This window comes from Vulpes vulpes, chromosome 12 (genome assembly GCF_048418805.1).
Source record: "Vulpes vulpes isolate BD-2025 chromosome 12, VulVul3, whole genome shotgun sequence".
Lineage (NCBI taxonomy): Eukaryota > Metazoa > Chordata > Mammalia > Carnivora > Canidae > Vulpes > Vulpes vulpes.
This window is the reverse complement of record NC_132791.1, coordinates 57956216-57972812: the sequence shown is the minus strand read 5'-3', so window position 1 is coordinate 57972812 and position 16597 is coordinate 57956216. Positions and strand designations below refer to the sequence as shown.

At 40.9% G+C, this 16597-nt stretch overlaps 1 protein-coding gene across 10 annotated transcripts in view; it reads left to right on the top strand.

The window, feature by feature from the left end:
* Positions 1–15815, top strand: part of MEGF10 (multiple EGF like domains 10) — a 164520-nt gene extending 148705 nt beyond the window's left edge. For 5 of the 10 annotated variants that reach the window (XM_025994995.2, XM_025994994.2, XM_025994992.2 and 2 more), the window contains 7 exons: positions 1222–1350; positions 3575–3811; positions 5329–5456; positions 6782–6905; positions 11853–11897; positions 12658–12864; positions 14319–15815. In XM_025994995.2, the coding sequence (XP_025850780.1) occupies positions 1222–1350; positions 3575–3811; positions 5329–5456; positions 6782–6905; positions 11853–11897; positions 12658–12864; positions 14319–14500 (1052 nt within the window). In that variant the 3' untranslated portion in view covers positions 14501–15815. The remainder of the gene's footprint in view (positions 1–1221; positions 1351–3574; positions 3812–5328; positions 5457–6781; positions 6906–11852; positions 11898–12657; positions 12865–14318) is intronic. The other 5 variants (XM_072728658.1, XM_025994993.2, XM_072728656.1 and 2 more) reach the window with 1 other exon arrangement.
* The last annotated feature ends 782 nt before the right edge of the window (positions 15816–16597 follow it).

Genomic DNA, 16597 nt, shown 5'->3' with positions numbered 1-16597 from the left:
TGGAAAGGTTGTTCAGCATGATAGGACTTTGATGAGAAAAGATCACCCTCTCTCCACCCCAGCAGCACCTCAAAGCACCCCTGGACAGCCAGGTTGTCTCAGTCTTGTGTGCTGAACCCTGGAAATATTTTTGCATATCTTCCTGTCTAGTACATAACAGGAGTGACCTCCCAGAATCAGCCTGGATAGAGATGGCCCAATTTTAGTTTTGTACTGATATTCATTTCCTCCTGAAACACACAATGAGTCACACGTTGCCTGCACACCCCTTGTGTATACAAATTTTGTGCGTCTGTCTCTATAAGTGTCTAAACATATGTGCATATATATGTATATATATGCATAGAAACCAGAACAGGCTCTAAACTGACTTTCACTTGGAAGCCAGACCAGTTATATTCTTATTATATAGAAGCTGCTTAGGTCCTTCTGTGATTACTTTGAACATCAAATCAAAATGTTCCTATTTTTGGAAACTCCCTCCTGATGCTCATTTGTAAACAGAAACACTGTTTTTCAGAGAACTCCAATAATAACAGCATATTGCCCCCTGCTGCCCACTTTACAAAAAACATCCATATTTGGAATGATTTCTAGATTTGACGCACCTATACTCTTCTCTGAAATCCACACCCAGCTCTCATTAGGAATGCATCATAAAAATCTCTCCATTTAAGCCTCTCAGGCTTTGACCTGCACAGCCCAATCTTGAGCCATTCTATGGGAAATGAAGTTCTTACCTAGGAAATCAACAAAACTTTCCCCTCCCTTGTCCCCTACTCCCAGCTAATCCAGGTCGCTGGTAGGAGTGTCCCTGAGCCGTCAGTAAAATGCTCATGTTCTTAAGGATGCATGTCTGGATTATACTCTTCAGTCTTCTGTCTCACTATTTTATCTGGTAGGGTCATCTCAGATTGCCCTTGCTGATGATCTTCATCAGTTCTCTTGGGTTCTCCAGACTCTCTACTTACCCATCAGGGCAGTGGTACATAAAAGCTGAAAGAGTGAGGAGCTCAGTCTCTGGCCTCCTGCCACCTGGCTTGAGTCCAACCACAGGTCAGGGAATTCTGGCCAACTCTAGGACCTTCTGGGTGGTTCCGCCTGTGCAGTGATCTCCTGGAAGAGCTGCCCTCTAGACACATGGGATCAGATAGTAAGAGACAGCCTTGCCCAGATTCCTGAGGCTGGAGAGCTTACGCTGGACTTTCATCTCCTTCTCAGAGTGCCCTGCGGGAACATATGGCTATGGCTGTCGCCAGATATGTGACTGTCTGAACAACTCCACCTGTGACCATATCACTGGGACTTGTTACTGCAGCCCAGGCTGGAAGGGGGCACGGTGTGATCAAGGTAAGGACACTAGTAAATGATATCTAGTGTCTCTAATTGTGTAACCACCATGTACCAGCCAACATTAAGTGTTTGCACCTACATCATCTGATGAAATCCTTCTCCAGACACTCCAAAGTCCTAGCTGATTATTTAGTTGCCAGATGGATGCCTTATCATTGCTATCCTATAGGTAAGGAAACTACAGCTCAGAGAGGCTGAATGATTTGCCCAAGATTGCACCACTAATGTATAATACATAGCTATTTGTAGGCCAGGGCTTAGATGCCAGGTTTGTCTGATTCCACAGCTTATGAACTGTGCCTTCAATGCTTTCACCTTTATTGAGGTATAACTAACCTATAAAAAGCAACGCATGTACACCAGTACATATACGTATATATATTATACATCACACACATATAATATAAAGTGTACAACCTGGTAAAATCTGACAGACATATCCACCCATGAAATCACAACCACAATGAAGATGGTGAATGCATCTATCACCCTCAAATGCTACCTTATGCCCATCCCTGTCACTGCCCCTGGGGTACCAGGTAACCACTGATCTGGTTTCTGTCACTACAGATAAGTTTGCATTGCTTAGGATTTCATGTATATCGAATCACACTGTACTCTTTTTTTGTCTGATTTTGTTTGCTTAGCATAATTATTTTGAGATTGAACCATGCTGTTGTATATATCAATGCTTCAATTATTTTTATTGCTAAATAGTATTCCATTGCATGGATATATCATATTTTCTTTACTCTTTCACTTCTAGATGGACATTTGGATTGTTTCCAGTTTTGGACTATTATCAATAACAGCAACAGTATATCAGTCTTTGTATGGAGATATACTTCTATTTGTCTTAGGCAAATTTATAGATGTAGAATGGCTGGATCATATGATAGTTATATGTTTAACTTTTTGAAAAATGTGTGCCAATGGTTTTCAACTAGGGTGTGTATCACAATAACCTGAGAATAGTTGTCTTATACATAATGGCACGTGAGCAATTCTGATTCTGGGATGGATGGGGCCTCGTAGAAAGTTCTTCTGATGATTCTGAAGCATGGCCACCAGAGACCTCCTGAGGTGTGTGGCTCTTTTCAGGGGGTAACCACACATGGGCTGTAGGGACTTTAGAAAAGTCGTAGAGTTATAGGTGCCATCACGTTCAAGTGTGTACTATATTGGCATTCCTATTTCATTTTCTTTTATTAAGTAACTTCTACATTTTCACGATTTATATTTGTCTGTCCTGACAATAGGATGTTATATTCCACAGTCACATAATTATGACACATGCCTGTAGTCACATGGCACTGACTTTGGTGCTCTGCATTTCAGGGCAGGCTGTCTAAGAAGGAAGTCTAACCCTTAGAATCATAAAGTCACAGGGGTGTTTGAGCCGGAAGCCCCTGCTTGGAGGCTAGTTTCTTTCTTTATAGGTGCTGAAACTCTAGCCAGGGTGCTTGAAGGGAAAATCAGTATCTCTGGATCAACTTTTTTAAATGCCCGGTTTCTTGACTCACAGTGCATATCTTCCCTGTGCTCATCAGATGGAACATGTGAAAGAATCATGTAAAGCTAAAGTTTAAATTGTAATGAGTAAGCTTTCAGGGTGATGTTGTCATGTGTTCCTGGGACACACCTTTCTGTCATAGAAAATAACTGCACAGAGCAGTATCTCCCAGGGTTAGAAAGCCCACTGAAATTAGGATAAGGCAGGCCCTCATCTTGGACCAGATTTACAATGGAGTTGCCCTTGCTTGGAGGAGAATTGTCCTGAGAAATGCTAAGGGTAGACATAAAATGAAGTCAAGCAGTCGAAGCATTGAGAAGTTAGCCCTTCATAAGTTTACTACTGTTTAGTAAATAAAGCATGGTAGATAAACTATTACATCCAGTGAATTCCTGGTCTGGTCTAAGTGTTTCTTAGTGTTTATGTGAGAAGCTCCCAAACCCTACTGTAAAGTCCTTGGGGTCAGGAAATCCAGTGTCATTTTTGAGGCTTAGAGCAGCTTTTTTTCTGGGCACAGATGAGCCAACAACATCTGCAAGTGGAGAATGTTTGTTTTTCCTTCCTGCAGTTTCTAAAAGTTTCCAAATTAACATTTCAAGAACTGAAAACATCCCCGCATTAGCACAGTGAGAGAATGTTGTAAATAAGAGTTCAAACGTCTATCCAGCAGGTTGTCATCCTGACTCAGATCTCTTCTCCTTCTCCTAGCTGGAGTCATTATCGTTGGAAATCTGAACAGCTTAAGCAGGACCAGTACAGCTCTCCCTGCCAATTCCTACCAGATCGGAGCCATCGTGGGCATCATCATTCTTGTACTGGTTGTTCTCTTCCTCCTGGCCTTGTTCATTATTTACAGACAGAAGCAAAAGGGAAAGGAATCAAGCATGCCTGCAGTTACCTACACCCCTGCCCTGAGGGTCATGAATGCAGACTATACCATTTCAGGTAAGAATGATCCCTAGAGCCATCTTACTCCTTGAAAAGGAAGGTTTCATCCTGGTTCCTTGAAACTGGGCATTCGGCTGTGCTGTCCATTAGCCTTGAGAAGACTTTATGTTTGGAAAAGATACATTATTACAGATGTGCTTTATATGTCAATAGTAGTAAAATCATCACTGTTGTCTTCTATGAGGGCTTTTGAATTGGATTCATCATGAGGTTGCTTTAGACCTTGGGAATTTCAATCTGGTGGAAGCTCTGCTGGGCATCTAAGCTTTTGTCATATGTTGGGGACTGGGAGCGGAGAGGAGGAGGCACCCATAAGTTTGATAAGGTCATGGAGCAGATCAAGGATGAGGACCAGGTCTTCTGTCCCTGGCATTGGGTTTTAATTTTTGTTTTTGTTGTTAAGATTTTATTTTATTTGTTTATTTGACAGAGAGAGAGAGAGAGAAAGCCAGAGAGTACAAGCAGAGGAACAGCAGAGAGAAAGTGAGAAGCAGGCTCCTTGCTGAGGAGGGAGCCTGATGTGGGGCTCAGTCCCAGGACCCTGGGATCATGACCTGAGATGAAAACCAACATTTAACCAGCTGAGCCACCCAGGCACCCCTGGCCTTGGTATTTTAACATGGTATCTTCTAACCTGTCCCTGAGCCCATACAAATCATTAACTACAGAGCATCAAAGTTATATAATAATCAGTTGTGTGGTATTAACAAGAACCAAAGATGTTCTTTAGAAAACTCTTTCAAATTTTTCTGTCACAAGCCTCTGTAAATGTAAATTTTTAAGTGACATACTCATTCACCAGAGGAACTAACCACTTAGGGGAGCTTGGGTGGCTCAGTCAGTTAAGTGTCCAACTCCTAAATTTGTCTCAGGTCATGATCTCAGGGTTTTGAGGTCGAGCCATGCCATTGAGCATGATCCACTTAAGATTCTCTCTCTCTCTCTGCCCCTGCCCCCACCTCGCTCCTGAGCACGCTTGCTCTCTCAAGGGGGAAGAGGAGGAGGAGGAGGAGAAGTACAGGAAAAAAGAGGAAATCGCTTCAATTAAGGAATTTGAACACTTAAGTTATCTATTGTTTTGGAAAATTACTGCAGGATTTCAGATGGGTTACATGTTTATAAGTACACTGATTCTAGGGGAATACCTAAAGCAGTTGATTTACTTAATAGTGCATTTCTAACACAGAATATTATGAAGAGAGCTTAAGTGTCTAAAAATAAAAAAGAGCCAAGTTACAACAGAAGTAGCTTCAAAGTGATGGCTCCCCAGGTGTATGAGCCCCAAAGCAAAGAGGGGTTGTCTGAGGACACTTGTGCACTTTTCAGGAGGCAGGGAGGAAGGCAGACACCTGCTGCTTCTTAAAGCTTTACTGAGTGTCCTGGGCAGGAGAGGATTTTGCCCAGCCTGTGATATGGAAGCGGTACAAACGTTTGTTCTGGTTATTTTGTTTCCCTCTTATCCACACAGATTTGGGGGAGCCTGTTGCCTTAACTGTTTCCTTCTCTTCTTACAGAAACCCTTCCCCACAGCAACAGTGGAAGTGCTAACAGCCATTACTTCACTAACCCCAGTTACCACACACTTACCCAGTGCGCCACATCCCCTCATGTCAACAACAGGGACAGGATGACCATCGCAAAGGTGAGAGGAAGGGTTTCCCAGTCCCTGAAGGTCGGCAAGGGAGAGAGGAAAGGAACAAGCGTTTGGGACAACTGCTGTTTGCCGGATGCAGTGCTAGGCACTTTATATCTCTTATCTCCTTGATTACTCCAATTTTCTGGGTGCGTGTTAGAATCTCAAGTTTACTGGTGAAAAACTCGAGCAGCAGACAATATGATTCACCTCAAAACACAGTTCCCCAGTTCGTTAGGGAGGCAGCTGCAGTGCAAGCCATGGTCTCCTTGTCTCCAATTTGCACTGTTTCCAGTGTACTTCTTTGGAAAAATGTTTCTCATATTGCAGAGGCTTGAAAATGATGTCTCATAGCAGACCTCAGCAGACTCCATCCTGGGTCCTTTTTTTGTCTTTTCTGACCAGCTGTCTTCTAATGCCCTTTAAGGGCCATGTGTCCTTTCCCAACAAAAACAAAATTCATTTATTTGGGTTGAACCACATGAAATTGCCTTATTATAGGTCAAAAATGATCAAATAGAAACTATGTGTCAAGCACTCCAAATCAGTTTACAAGTATTAGTTCATTTGCTCTTCACACCAATCCTGTGAATCAAGAGTGATTGTTATCCTCATTTTATAGACACACAGAGGGGTTGGACACCCAGGGCTGCTCTTCTAGTACCATTCACCTCCCTCTCAGTATCCTCTAGAATGCTCTGAAATCCCAAACATGTCTTCCTCCCAATTGCCCCAAATTATATTTCCAATCTCCATTGTCTCATTCTAGCTACTAGAGGAAAACCAAGCTAATTAAATTGATTCAGTTGCAATTATATTAATGCAGCTGGATTTTAATTATAGGGCCTAATAGTTAAATAGCATTTCACATTTCCCAGAGACTTTCATATTCATCGTTGCATTTGTTCTCCTATGTTTTCAGGGAAGGAGGCAAAGTACACAATCTTATCCTCACATTTATAGTTAAGGAAATGGCCCAGAGTCACTGGTGACTCAGAAAAAAATTATAGTGTTTGACAGGAGAGCCCAAACCAAGAATTTAACTTTTCCATTCAAAGTTCCACATACATTAACTCAAGTAAAGTCTAATGTGCACAGAGTGACTAAGTGAAATGAAGAATTTGAGGCAGGAGGGGAATAGTTTGGGCCAATGCACGTGTACTCCTGCTGCCCTCTAAGACCCAACCAGTTGTCACCTCTGCCCCTCTGGACCACCTCATTGAAGCACCAGCTTTTGATCCATGCCATGGACATGCTTTCCCCACATTGACAACATTGTGCTGTGCCACGTGGTATTCTCTCTTTACATCTTTTATGGTCTCTATTTTTAACAGTCAAAGAACAATCAGCTGTTTGTGAATCTGAAAAATGTGAATCCTGGGAAGAGAGGCCCAGTGGCAGACTGCACGGGAACATTGCCAGCAGACTGGAAACATGGCGGCTACCTTAATGAGCTTGGCAAGTTCTCCCAATATCCATCCTCAACAACTTCCTTTATCTTTTAGTCACCTTGGATAGTCATAGATTTATGATATGCCAAAGCAATCTTTTAGAAATATGCATCAAAAAAACAGAATGATAGAATTTTACATAATGCCTGTATGGGGCTTATTACTGTCTTAGGCACTTTATTCATCCCACAAACATTTAATAAGGTCCTAGTGTGTACCAGGAATTGATAATGGGACACATGAATCTCTGCCTACTGGTAGCTCCCATTCTAACTCTACATACATTAAATTAGATGATTCTCACAAGTACTCTAAGTAGGTACTGTTATTGTCACCATTATGTCCATTTTACAGTTGAGAAACTGAGTTACAAAGAGGTCAAGTCACTTGAGAAGTCTCAAAGCCTATTAAATGGTAGAGCTGGGATTTGAATCTTGTCTGGGTGGTACCAGGAAATGTGTTACTTTTTGCTCTCTTTTAATAAGGAGCACCCATACTTGAGGCTCCCTTTCCCCTTTAGGTGAAGAAATAAAGATATCAACAGGAACATAGTAGGTCAGTGTTTCTGGAACATTTTGGATCAGAACCTCAACAAAAAGAGAGGAGCCTTTTCCACTTTCCACCGCCAAACGTACAAACCTTAAAACGTGGATTCCACCCTTCATTCCCCGCTTCCAACACCCCCTTCCCCCCAGTATGACACAGTCCCATCCAGTCTGAGATCAATCCCTCCCTCCTGACTGGATCCCAGTGAAAGTAATCAAGAATGCTGAAGAGCTTCTTTCAATATGGGTTATATCTGTTGATGCTCACTATGTTACAAGTTAAAACTGAGACTATTTAAAATAATTATTTATTGCTTTGTTTATAATAACAGTAGTCTAGTTTCATGATAATATAAAACACTTTTTTGTGAAAAAATAACTATATGGGGCACCTGGGTGGCCCAGTGGTTGAGTGTCTACATTTTGCTCAGGTCGTGATCCCAGGATCCTGGGATGGAGTCCCACATTGGACTCCCCACAGGGAGGCTGCTTCTCCCTCTGCTTGTATCTGTCTCTCCGTGTCTCTCATGAATAAATTTTTAAAATATTTTAAAAAAAAAGAATAGATAACTACACTTTCTAAAACAAAAACAAATTAGTGAGAAGAATGGCACTGTTTTAGGTCTTTTTAATATCTGGCTTCAGAGAAGATCAAGTTTCATATCTGCTTCCCCCATTTAATCAGTGGTGCAGCTCTTGGAAAACCACCACGCACTTGAGTGAGAACAAAAGTGAAATCAGCAAATAATGTCATTGTGTTATTATGAGAATAGTTTTGATCTCGTACCCTTCCTGAAAAGGGGGTGGGGCCTCCTGGACCACCCTTAAAGACCTGGTGTGATACCCCACTGAGTGAACTGTGCCATTGCCAAGCAGTTGCCAAATTTCAGGGAGGAGCTTGATGATGCCATAACAAATGTGTGCATTACCTTATGGGTAGCAAACCCTTTCATTTGTATCTGTTTGATGATGGGGTGACCGGAAAGCCCAGTTAAATTTGAATTTCAGAGAAACAACAAATATTTTTAGTATAAATATATCCCAAAAGTTGCATGGGGCATACTTACCCTAAAAATTATCTGTTGTTTCTCTGAAATTCAAATTGCACCGTCCTTACTTTGTTTTTGTTTGTTTGTTTGTTAATTTATTCATGAAAGACAGAAAGAGAGAGAGAGAGGCAGAGACACAGGCAGAGGGAGAAGTAGGCAGGGAACCTGACGTGGGACTCAATCCCAGGTCTCCAGGATCAGGCCCTGGGCTGAAAGCAGCGCTAAACCTCTGAGCCACCCGGGCTGTGCCTTACTTTGTTTTACTCACTGAATCTGACAACCCTACAGAAGGGCGGGCCCTTCTGTGAATCTTGTTTTATAGAGGAATAAACTGGGAAGCACAGAGAAATTAACTCTATTGCCCAGGATTTCATGGAAGGAAGAGGTTAAAGCCAGGTCTCAAAGTTCATATTCCAACTACTCCTCCCCTGCTTTTTCTGTGAATACTACATATGCCAAATCACCTGAGCCAGAGGAAGGAACCAATCTGTAAGGGCTCTGGAATCCCCTATTACTATAAAAATGCAAATGTTAAAGTAGGAAAATGAATACAAATTCTTAACTTTTGTTTGCACTCTATATCAACATTATCAAATAGCTGTATATTTCTGAACATAGTCATTTATATACTAGATTCACAGTATACTCATTGGTCAAATCATTTAACATCAGAGAAAATTTTTTTTAAGTCTACATTACGTGAATAATGTCGCTCAAGAAATACATGAATTGATGTTAATAAAGTACGTACCTGGCACTAATGAGAGAAAAGTTCTCTTATTCCATGTTTACCTGCTACACTTGGTCTGGAGACTCTAGAACACAGTCACTGCAGTGGTCACATATGAACTTCCCTGCCTTTCTTCTAAGACCTCCAGGCCTGATTGTTGAGAATGTAGTCATCATCACAAATTCTGAGTCTCCTTCATGTGTTCCCATCCCAGAGAAATTCTTCATTTAATGGCCCTCTACAGTTTTTGCACAGAAAAAGTCTTGCCTTACAAAGGACAGGGTAAGGCACACTGTGGATGATGAAATATGTAGGTGTTTTAAATGATGGAAATGCTGTGCTGACGTTGTCTGAAGGAGCCCTGAACCTGACACAAAAGCCCTGAGATTGATTCCTGGTTCTGTTATATGGCCCTGGGCTGATCACCCTCTTGAGGCTGATCTGTTCATCTGTGACATCGTGTGGTGGTTCATGTTATGAATTAGATTAAGCCAAGCATTTGAAAGTATCTATCCAGAGAGTGGAACGTACGGGGGATTATATGAAGAACCCCGGCTACTCCCTCATTAAAAGCTGTTTCTCCCAGAGAGAACCTGGCAGGGATGCTGGTATCATAGCGCCCCTCTTGTTCCTTAATTTACTCTCCACCTCATGTTGCTCCTCCCCTTAGCCTCGGAGAGGCTTGGAGAATGTTATTGATCGCATAACTAAGACCAAGATGGACATTTAGTAAGACTTTGCTATAGTTTGGAGACAGCTAAGTGAATCTGGCAGAGTAGCAAAGACAGAGTTCCTTAATAGGGAGCTCTCAGATGCCACAGGCCCTGCCTATCCTCATGCGGTCCCTTTACAAAGTGTGAGAATCCCTAAGACCACCCTCACAACCCATAATTTGTTAGAGTGACTCACAGAATGTACTTTAAGGAGTTATACTCATGGTTACAGTTTATCACAGCCAAAGGATACAGATTAAAATCAGCCAAAGGAGGAGACACAGTGGGTAGAGTCAAGGACAGTTCAAAGTCAGAAACTTCCAGTTGTCCTTTCCCAGTGGAATCATGGAAAGTGCTAACTTGTCCTGGCTACAGTAGATGACAATATGCATGAAGTATTACCAGCCAAGGAAGCTCACTTCAGCTTTGGTGTCTAGAGTTTTTTTTTTTTTTTAAGATTTTATTTATTCATTTATGAAAGAGAGGGAGAGAGAGAGAGAGAGAGAGAGAGAGAGAGAGAGGCAGAGACACAGGCAGAGGGAGAAGCAGGCTCCAGGCCAGGAGCCTGATGTGGGACTTGATCTTGGGTCTCCAGGATCACGCCCTGGGCCAAAGTCAGGTGCTAAACTGAGCTACCCAGGGATTCCCGGTGTCTAGAGTTTTTAATGAGAGTTTGATTAGGTCAACATGGTTGACCACCCAGGTGGCTGACCTTTCAACTGGTCCCTCTGGAAATGAAGCTGACACTAAGTGGCCCAAACCCCCTCCCATAAATCACTTTCATAGACTATTCAGTGGAGCTCCAGGTAAACAAAAACACTGTTACTGGGTGGGATATTTCAAGGACCTAGAGATCACCCCCCAGTAACTAAGGGCAAAGGCCAGACCTCCCTTTGGTTAGGCTAATTTATTATTCATCCTTATCTTGCCCGCCCTGCACAACTGGACATCTTTCCCATCAGCTGGGAGATTGGCTAGACTTCACAACCCAGACCCAAGAGAGGAGAAAACATTCTCTGAGAGAGGAGGACATTCCATTTCCTGTCCTACAATGAATGATATTAGACATATCCTCTCCCTTTAGGGGATGCTCCCTTTTTCTCTACAAAAGTGTGTCCCCGGGGCCATCAGAACTTGAGTCTACTTTCATTCTAAGGACACACGCCCAGTGGCAGGGGATTGTCTCCTTACATTCTCATACTTATTTGAGTGTTCGCCGTAAGTCATTACTTTACTCTCTTATTCTAACGTAAGTCTATAACATTTCTTTAAGAGATCATTGAAGAGGACTTGGAATGCTTGCATGTAGACTGGAGCTGGGGGTCGTAGGACACATTCACTGTTACAGTCACTGAAACACCATTCATTTATATGGCGCCTCTGAGTTTACAATGCCTTTTCAGGTGCTCTAGTTCATTTAATGATCACAACAACCCTGTAAAGTTTGGAAGGCACGTTTTGTTTTCCTCATTTTAGAGATAAGAAAATTGATGCAGAGGGAGTTGAACATCTTGCCCAAAGTCATGCAGTGAATGAGTGAGGAAATCCAAGTCCTTTGTCTCAATTCTAGTCCGGCTGTGCCTCTTTCATGGTGCAACCTTGAATCAAGTGTACCAATTCACCCATGTCTTATTTTCTACATGTACTGATCAGCCTTTCCCAAAGTCACTGTAAATGAGCAAGAGAATGATCAGAATGATATATATATGTATATATATATTTTTTAATTCTAAGCGCTGAAGACATCAAGCATGAGTGATCTGGTGCAAAGATTTGAAAAGCAGCAGCCTTGGTTATTTGTTGCAGTGAGGGGATAATGGATGCCCACACCATCCTCCTCCATAACCTTGGAATATTATTTGGGTTTTCTCTTCTTTCCAGATCTAACTGGGGATTTTTTTTTCTTCTTTATCACAGGAGCTTTTGGACTTGATAGAAGTTATATGGGAAAATCCTTGAAAGGTATGGTATAAATTTAAAGAAGAAATACATCTATCAAATCATAATTAAAAAAATTTTTTTTCAGGGACCAAAATAATTTGCTAAACAAGCAATAATAGCAGTGTAAAGAAAATGTGGAGCTGTTGGTATGGTTAATTAGTCCACCAAATATACAAACACGTTTGACTAAGGTCAAGAGCATGACCATAGGTGCATTGTGTTAGATCATAGGTGTGGGGGAACAAAGGTTTCAGTTTTCTGGAAGACACTCATATTTCTTTGAGAAGATATATCTGATTTACAGGGAGAAGGAGATGCAAGAAAAGGAATTGGCAGGAAAAACTAGAGCTCAGCATTGTTACATGAATAACTTCATGTGCCCAGTCTTGAGGTTTTACAAGGAAGTGTGACATCACCAATGCCTCCCTTACCATGATGATAGAACTTTCTTGTGCTCCCAGGGGCATCGACAGATGATTTCCTGGTCGAAAACATTGAGAATTCAGAGATTATTAGTAAATTAGAATGGAATTGAGTGTGAAATGAAATCAACTCTACAATGTTTACCTTGATACTCACCTGAGAGAGGAGCTAAGATTACTTTATAGATGGTAATTTTACATCAAATTATCTCTAAAATAAGTAGAAAATATATGATGTTGTTGTCCATATATATAACTATAGAAAATTAGCTACAAAGAAAAGGAAGTAACCTGTCCAAGTAAAGTATTAATAAGAAAAAAATTAATAGCGTTTGCTTTTCTCCCCCATCTCTCTACAGATTTGGGAAAGAATTCTGAATATAATTCAAGTAACTGCTCCTTAAGCAGTTCTGAAAACCCATATGCCACTATTAAAGACCCACCTGTACTTATCCCCAAAAACTCAGAGTGTGGCTATGTGGAGATGAAGTCACCAGCACGGAGAGATTCCCCCTATGCAGAGATCAATAACTCAACTTCAGCCAACAAGAATGTCTATGAAGTTGGTGAGTTCCCCTAACCAAAGAAAGAACCTAATATGGGAATTTGGGGGGGGGAACAGTTTTAAAGTCTTTGAGAGTACAATAACAGTTCATATAAACATCACTGAAGACAATGGTCCATATTTTCAGTGAGACCTGTGTTTTCAGTGACCATATTAATTGGTGTCAAATAAATGTTTAATGGAAAATACCGTTTAGAAAATTTAAAGTAAAATTTCCCTATCTCTCACCTGGTTGTCCATCTTCTGTTTCGTAACCATAGTGACTCTTTGAGTGCACCTGTGGAATAGCGTATGTATCGTATTAGCTATTGTGTCGAGTTAGCCAAAACAGATGGTTCAAGGGGATGAAACAGGTGGTTCCACTTCCTGGTTGTATATTCATTAGATTAAATATAATGCTTTTAGCAGGATGGAAACATTTTACTTTAAATTTGTCTGATATATTGCTCATATTCTTGGATATGAATGGGATGGAAATTAATAAGAATTCAGTTTAAAGTTAGAGTGGTTTTGATTGCCCCTTGCAAATACCATTTGGGGAAAGTTAAACACATCAGAGCTGTCACTGGTTACGTAGAGTAGTATGTATTTTAATTTTTCTTTCTATCTCTCAATGTTGGCGATTTCAACTTTAAAAAATTCTCTATTGTAAATGAAGTGGCTAATTTTTAAAAATATTTTATTTGTTTATTCATGAGAGACAGAGAGAGGCAGAGACATAGGCAGAGGGAGAAGCAGACTCCCTGTAGGGAGCCCGATGTGGGACTCGATCCGAGGACCCCAGGGTCACGACCTAAGCCAAAGGCAGATGCTCAACCACTGAGCCACCCAGGTGACCCCGAAGTGGCTAATTTAACTCTAATCACTAGTAATTAATTTATGCCATACACATGTCACTGAAAAGATAAATTACTATTCTGAAAGAATTAAGACAGCTTTTTAAAAATGGAAGGTGTAGTGACCTAAATTTATTTTTGAAAAGTCAGTTGCAATCCTCCTTTGAATGATCCTGTAAACCCACCACTTTAACACAGGAACACAGCTGCTAGCCTGGGTCCTGCGTCTTAAAGTGAACTTAAGTATTTCCATAAACTGAGTTAACCTGGAAGGACCTCAGTCTTCTCACCTATGGGGTAAAGGGTTTGGACTAGATTATTTCCAAAGCACTTTTCAGACAAGGATTCACTTCCAGGGTTTCTGTAGAGTCCTTGGATGTCTTCATTCCAACCCTATGGTCACCTTTTTGTTCAGAACACCATGGTGTGCATCAGCTGGTCTAACAATTGTAGAGTAGCCACCTCTATGTGATTATAAAACCATCCTTCACTTCTTAATATTTCCTTATATTTTTATAAGGGCTCCTCTTGTATGTTTGAGATTTGCAAGAAATGCCATATTCTATTCTTTTTAAAGTTTTCCATTGCTGATAAATTCATATGTCCCTGGTTGTCACAGAACCTACAGTGAGTGTTGTCCAAGGAATATTCAGCAATAATGGGCATCTCACCCAGGATCCATACGACCTCCCAAAGAACAGTCACATCCCTTGCCATTATGACCTGCTGCCAGTCCGAGACAGTTCATCCTCCCCAAAGCGAGAGGATGGTGGCAGTGGCAGCAGCAGCAGCAGTGAATGACACCAAAGGACTGCCCGGTAGCCGCTGGAACAGTTTCCAGAATTGCAATTCGGTTCTTCTCCAGCGTCAAGTTTGCCACCTTAGGTGAATGTTAATCTACTTGGTAGGCAACTGTTGGACGTGAACCAGAAAGCTCAAAGCTGAGGCTGACTGACCATAGGTCCCTCTTGTACAGGTGGCTTGGAAGGAGATACCAATGTGACTTCCTCGTCTTCTTACTCATAGAACTGCACCCGTGAAGCACGACTTCCTATAAGATCCAGGCTAAAAGCGTGGACTTTCTGAGGTCCTCGGGAGGGAGTCATGGGGTGCGGTGGCCATTGGTATTTCTGCTTGAACAATTAAAATTTAAATATTTTCTTTCTCATTTGCATTGCAGAGCTGTACCGAGGATTGTGCAGTTTATCATAAAATCTAGTGTGAATCACTAAACATGTAGAAGAAAAGGGGCCTATTATCGAGTCCTTATGTGTATTTTTTTCAGCGGATCTCAGAATTATAGGGATAATACGAACCCAGGAAGAAGTGTTCTGTCGAGTGGCATACCTGCAGAGACTTTGGATAGACTCTAGAATTGGTTAGCACATTTAAATATGGAAACTTTAGACTTTTTTTAGGATGAAGAAATGAAAAATTAGAGTTATTTTAGAAATAGTAGTATTATTTCAGGAATCAGTATACAGGTGTGGCCAGCAGAGGTTAGTCGTCTTTGACCCTTGGCCCACTTTGATCCATGACATCATTCTGATCGCTGTCCCCATTGTACATATTTACCACTTAAAGTCCATAACATATCAATAATTATTTCATAAATGTAGAAATGAAATTGTTTTATTTTTGACAGACTGGATTGAATGAGTGTGTAATGATTGGAAAAGGCTGTAAATTTTAAGTGTAAGAAGATGCTTCGGTTTTGTAAACCATTAGTAACACATGCTGTAATATAGAATTAGCAGAAGGTTTTGATTAATTTTTCCCCAGAAGTGACCGGAATATTTTTGTGCATATTTGAGAAAAGGGCACTTTCCTTTTATTAATTGTTGATTTAGAGAAACTATGCTTAAGCTGGTCTTTTGCATTGCTAATATGACGTGTACCCCATTTTTCATTAATTTGTATTTCCATTTTTAAGTTGTATATTCTATGTTTTGTAGTGCTTGGATTGTTAATGAAAAAAATTATATTATGTTCATTGTTTCTTGTATTATTGCCACTTATCTTCTTGCTTGATAAAAATGCAGCGTCCTTTTTTACTTTTGGAAGGAGGAGATGAAAATATACAAATCAACTCTATTAAAATTGATCATTACTAAAATGGTAAAGTCACCATAGGTGAATGGCTTATAATTGAAATAGAGAAGCTGCTAAATATTCCAAAATGGAGCTCCTTTTGGTCTGTGGGTTCTGAGTATTGGTTAAACCAGGGGGAAGGGAAACGAGGAGCCGTTGGTTTATTGAACAAGTACCACAGACTGGTCTTACTGAAGACCTTCACTGGGATGATCACACAGCTGATCATCCAGATTGGGACACTATGAGCATAAATGAGGGCATTATTAATATTTAACCTACAATGGGCTTCAATATGGACTGTCCCAAGCAAACCAGAATAGATGCTTGTCCTGTGCATACCTGTCACACACTAACATTTTTCAATTCAAGAGAGTTGTCTCCAGAGAATGCCAACATGATGCAAGAAAGTCGGTTTCTCTTTGATCTACCTGAGCCAGTGGAAGGTCTGAAAAGCTGCGTGAGGAGCAACCTTATGAGAGGAAACAGTGGCTATGAATCTTTAAGGACATGAAAACCTATATGGTATCTCAGCGAGTCAATTGACACATATGTATTGTGCACCCATTCTGCCAGTAGTATACATAAGGCATTATCCCTGCCAGCCATCAAGTTAGGGGATCCTGTGATTTCATGTCACACACCTGCACCTGTGATGATAGTTTGGTCAGGGATATAATAGAACAAACAAACCTAGAGCATTCACTCTTTTGATGGCTGTTTCTTGTAGAGAATCTCAAAATGAATTCAAGGAAATATGGAATTACCCAGAACACACCTTAGAAACAATTGATTCATTCCAACAGT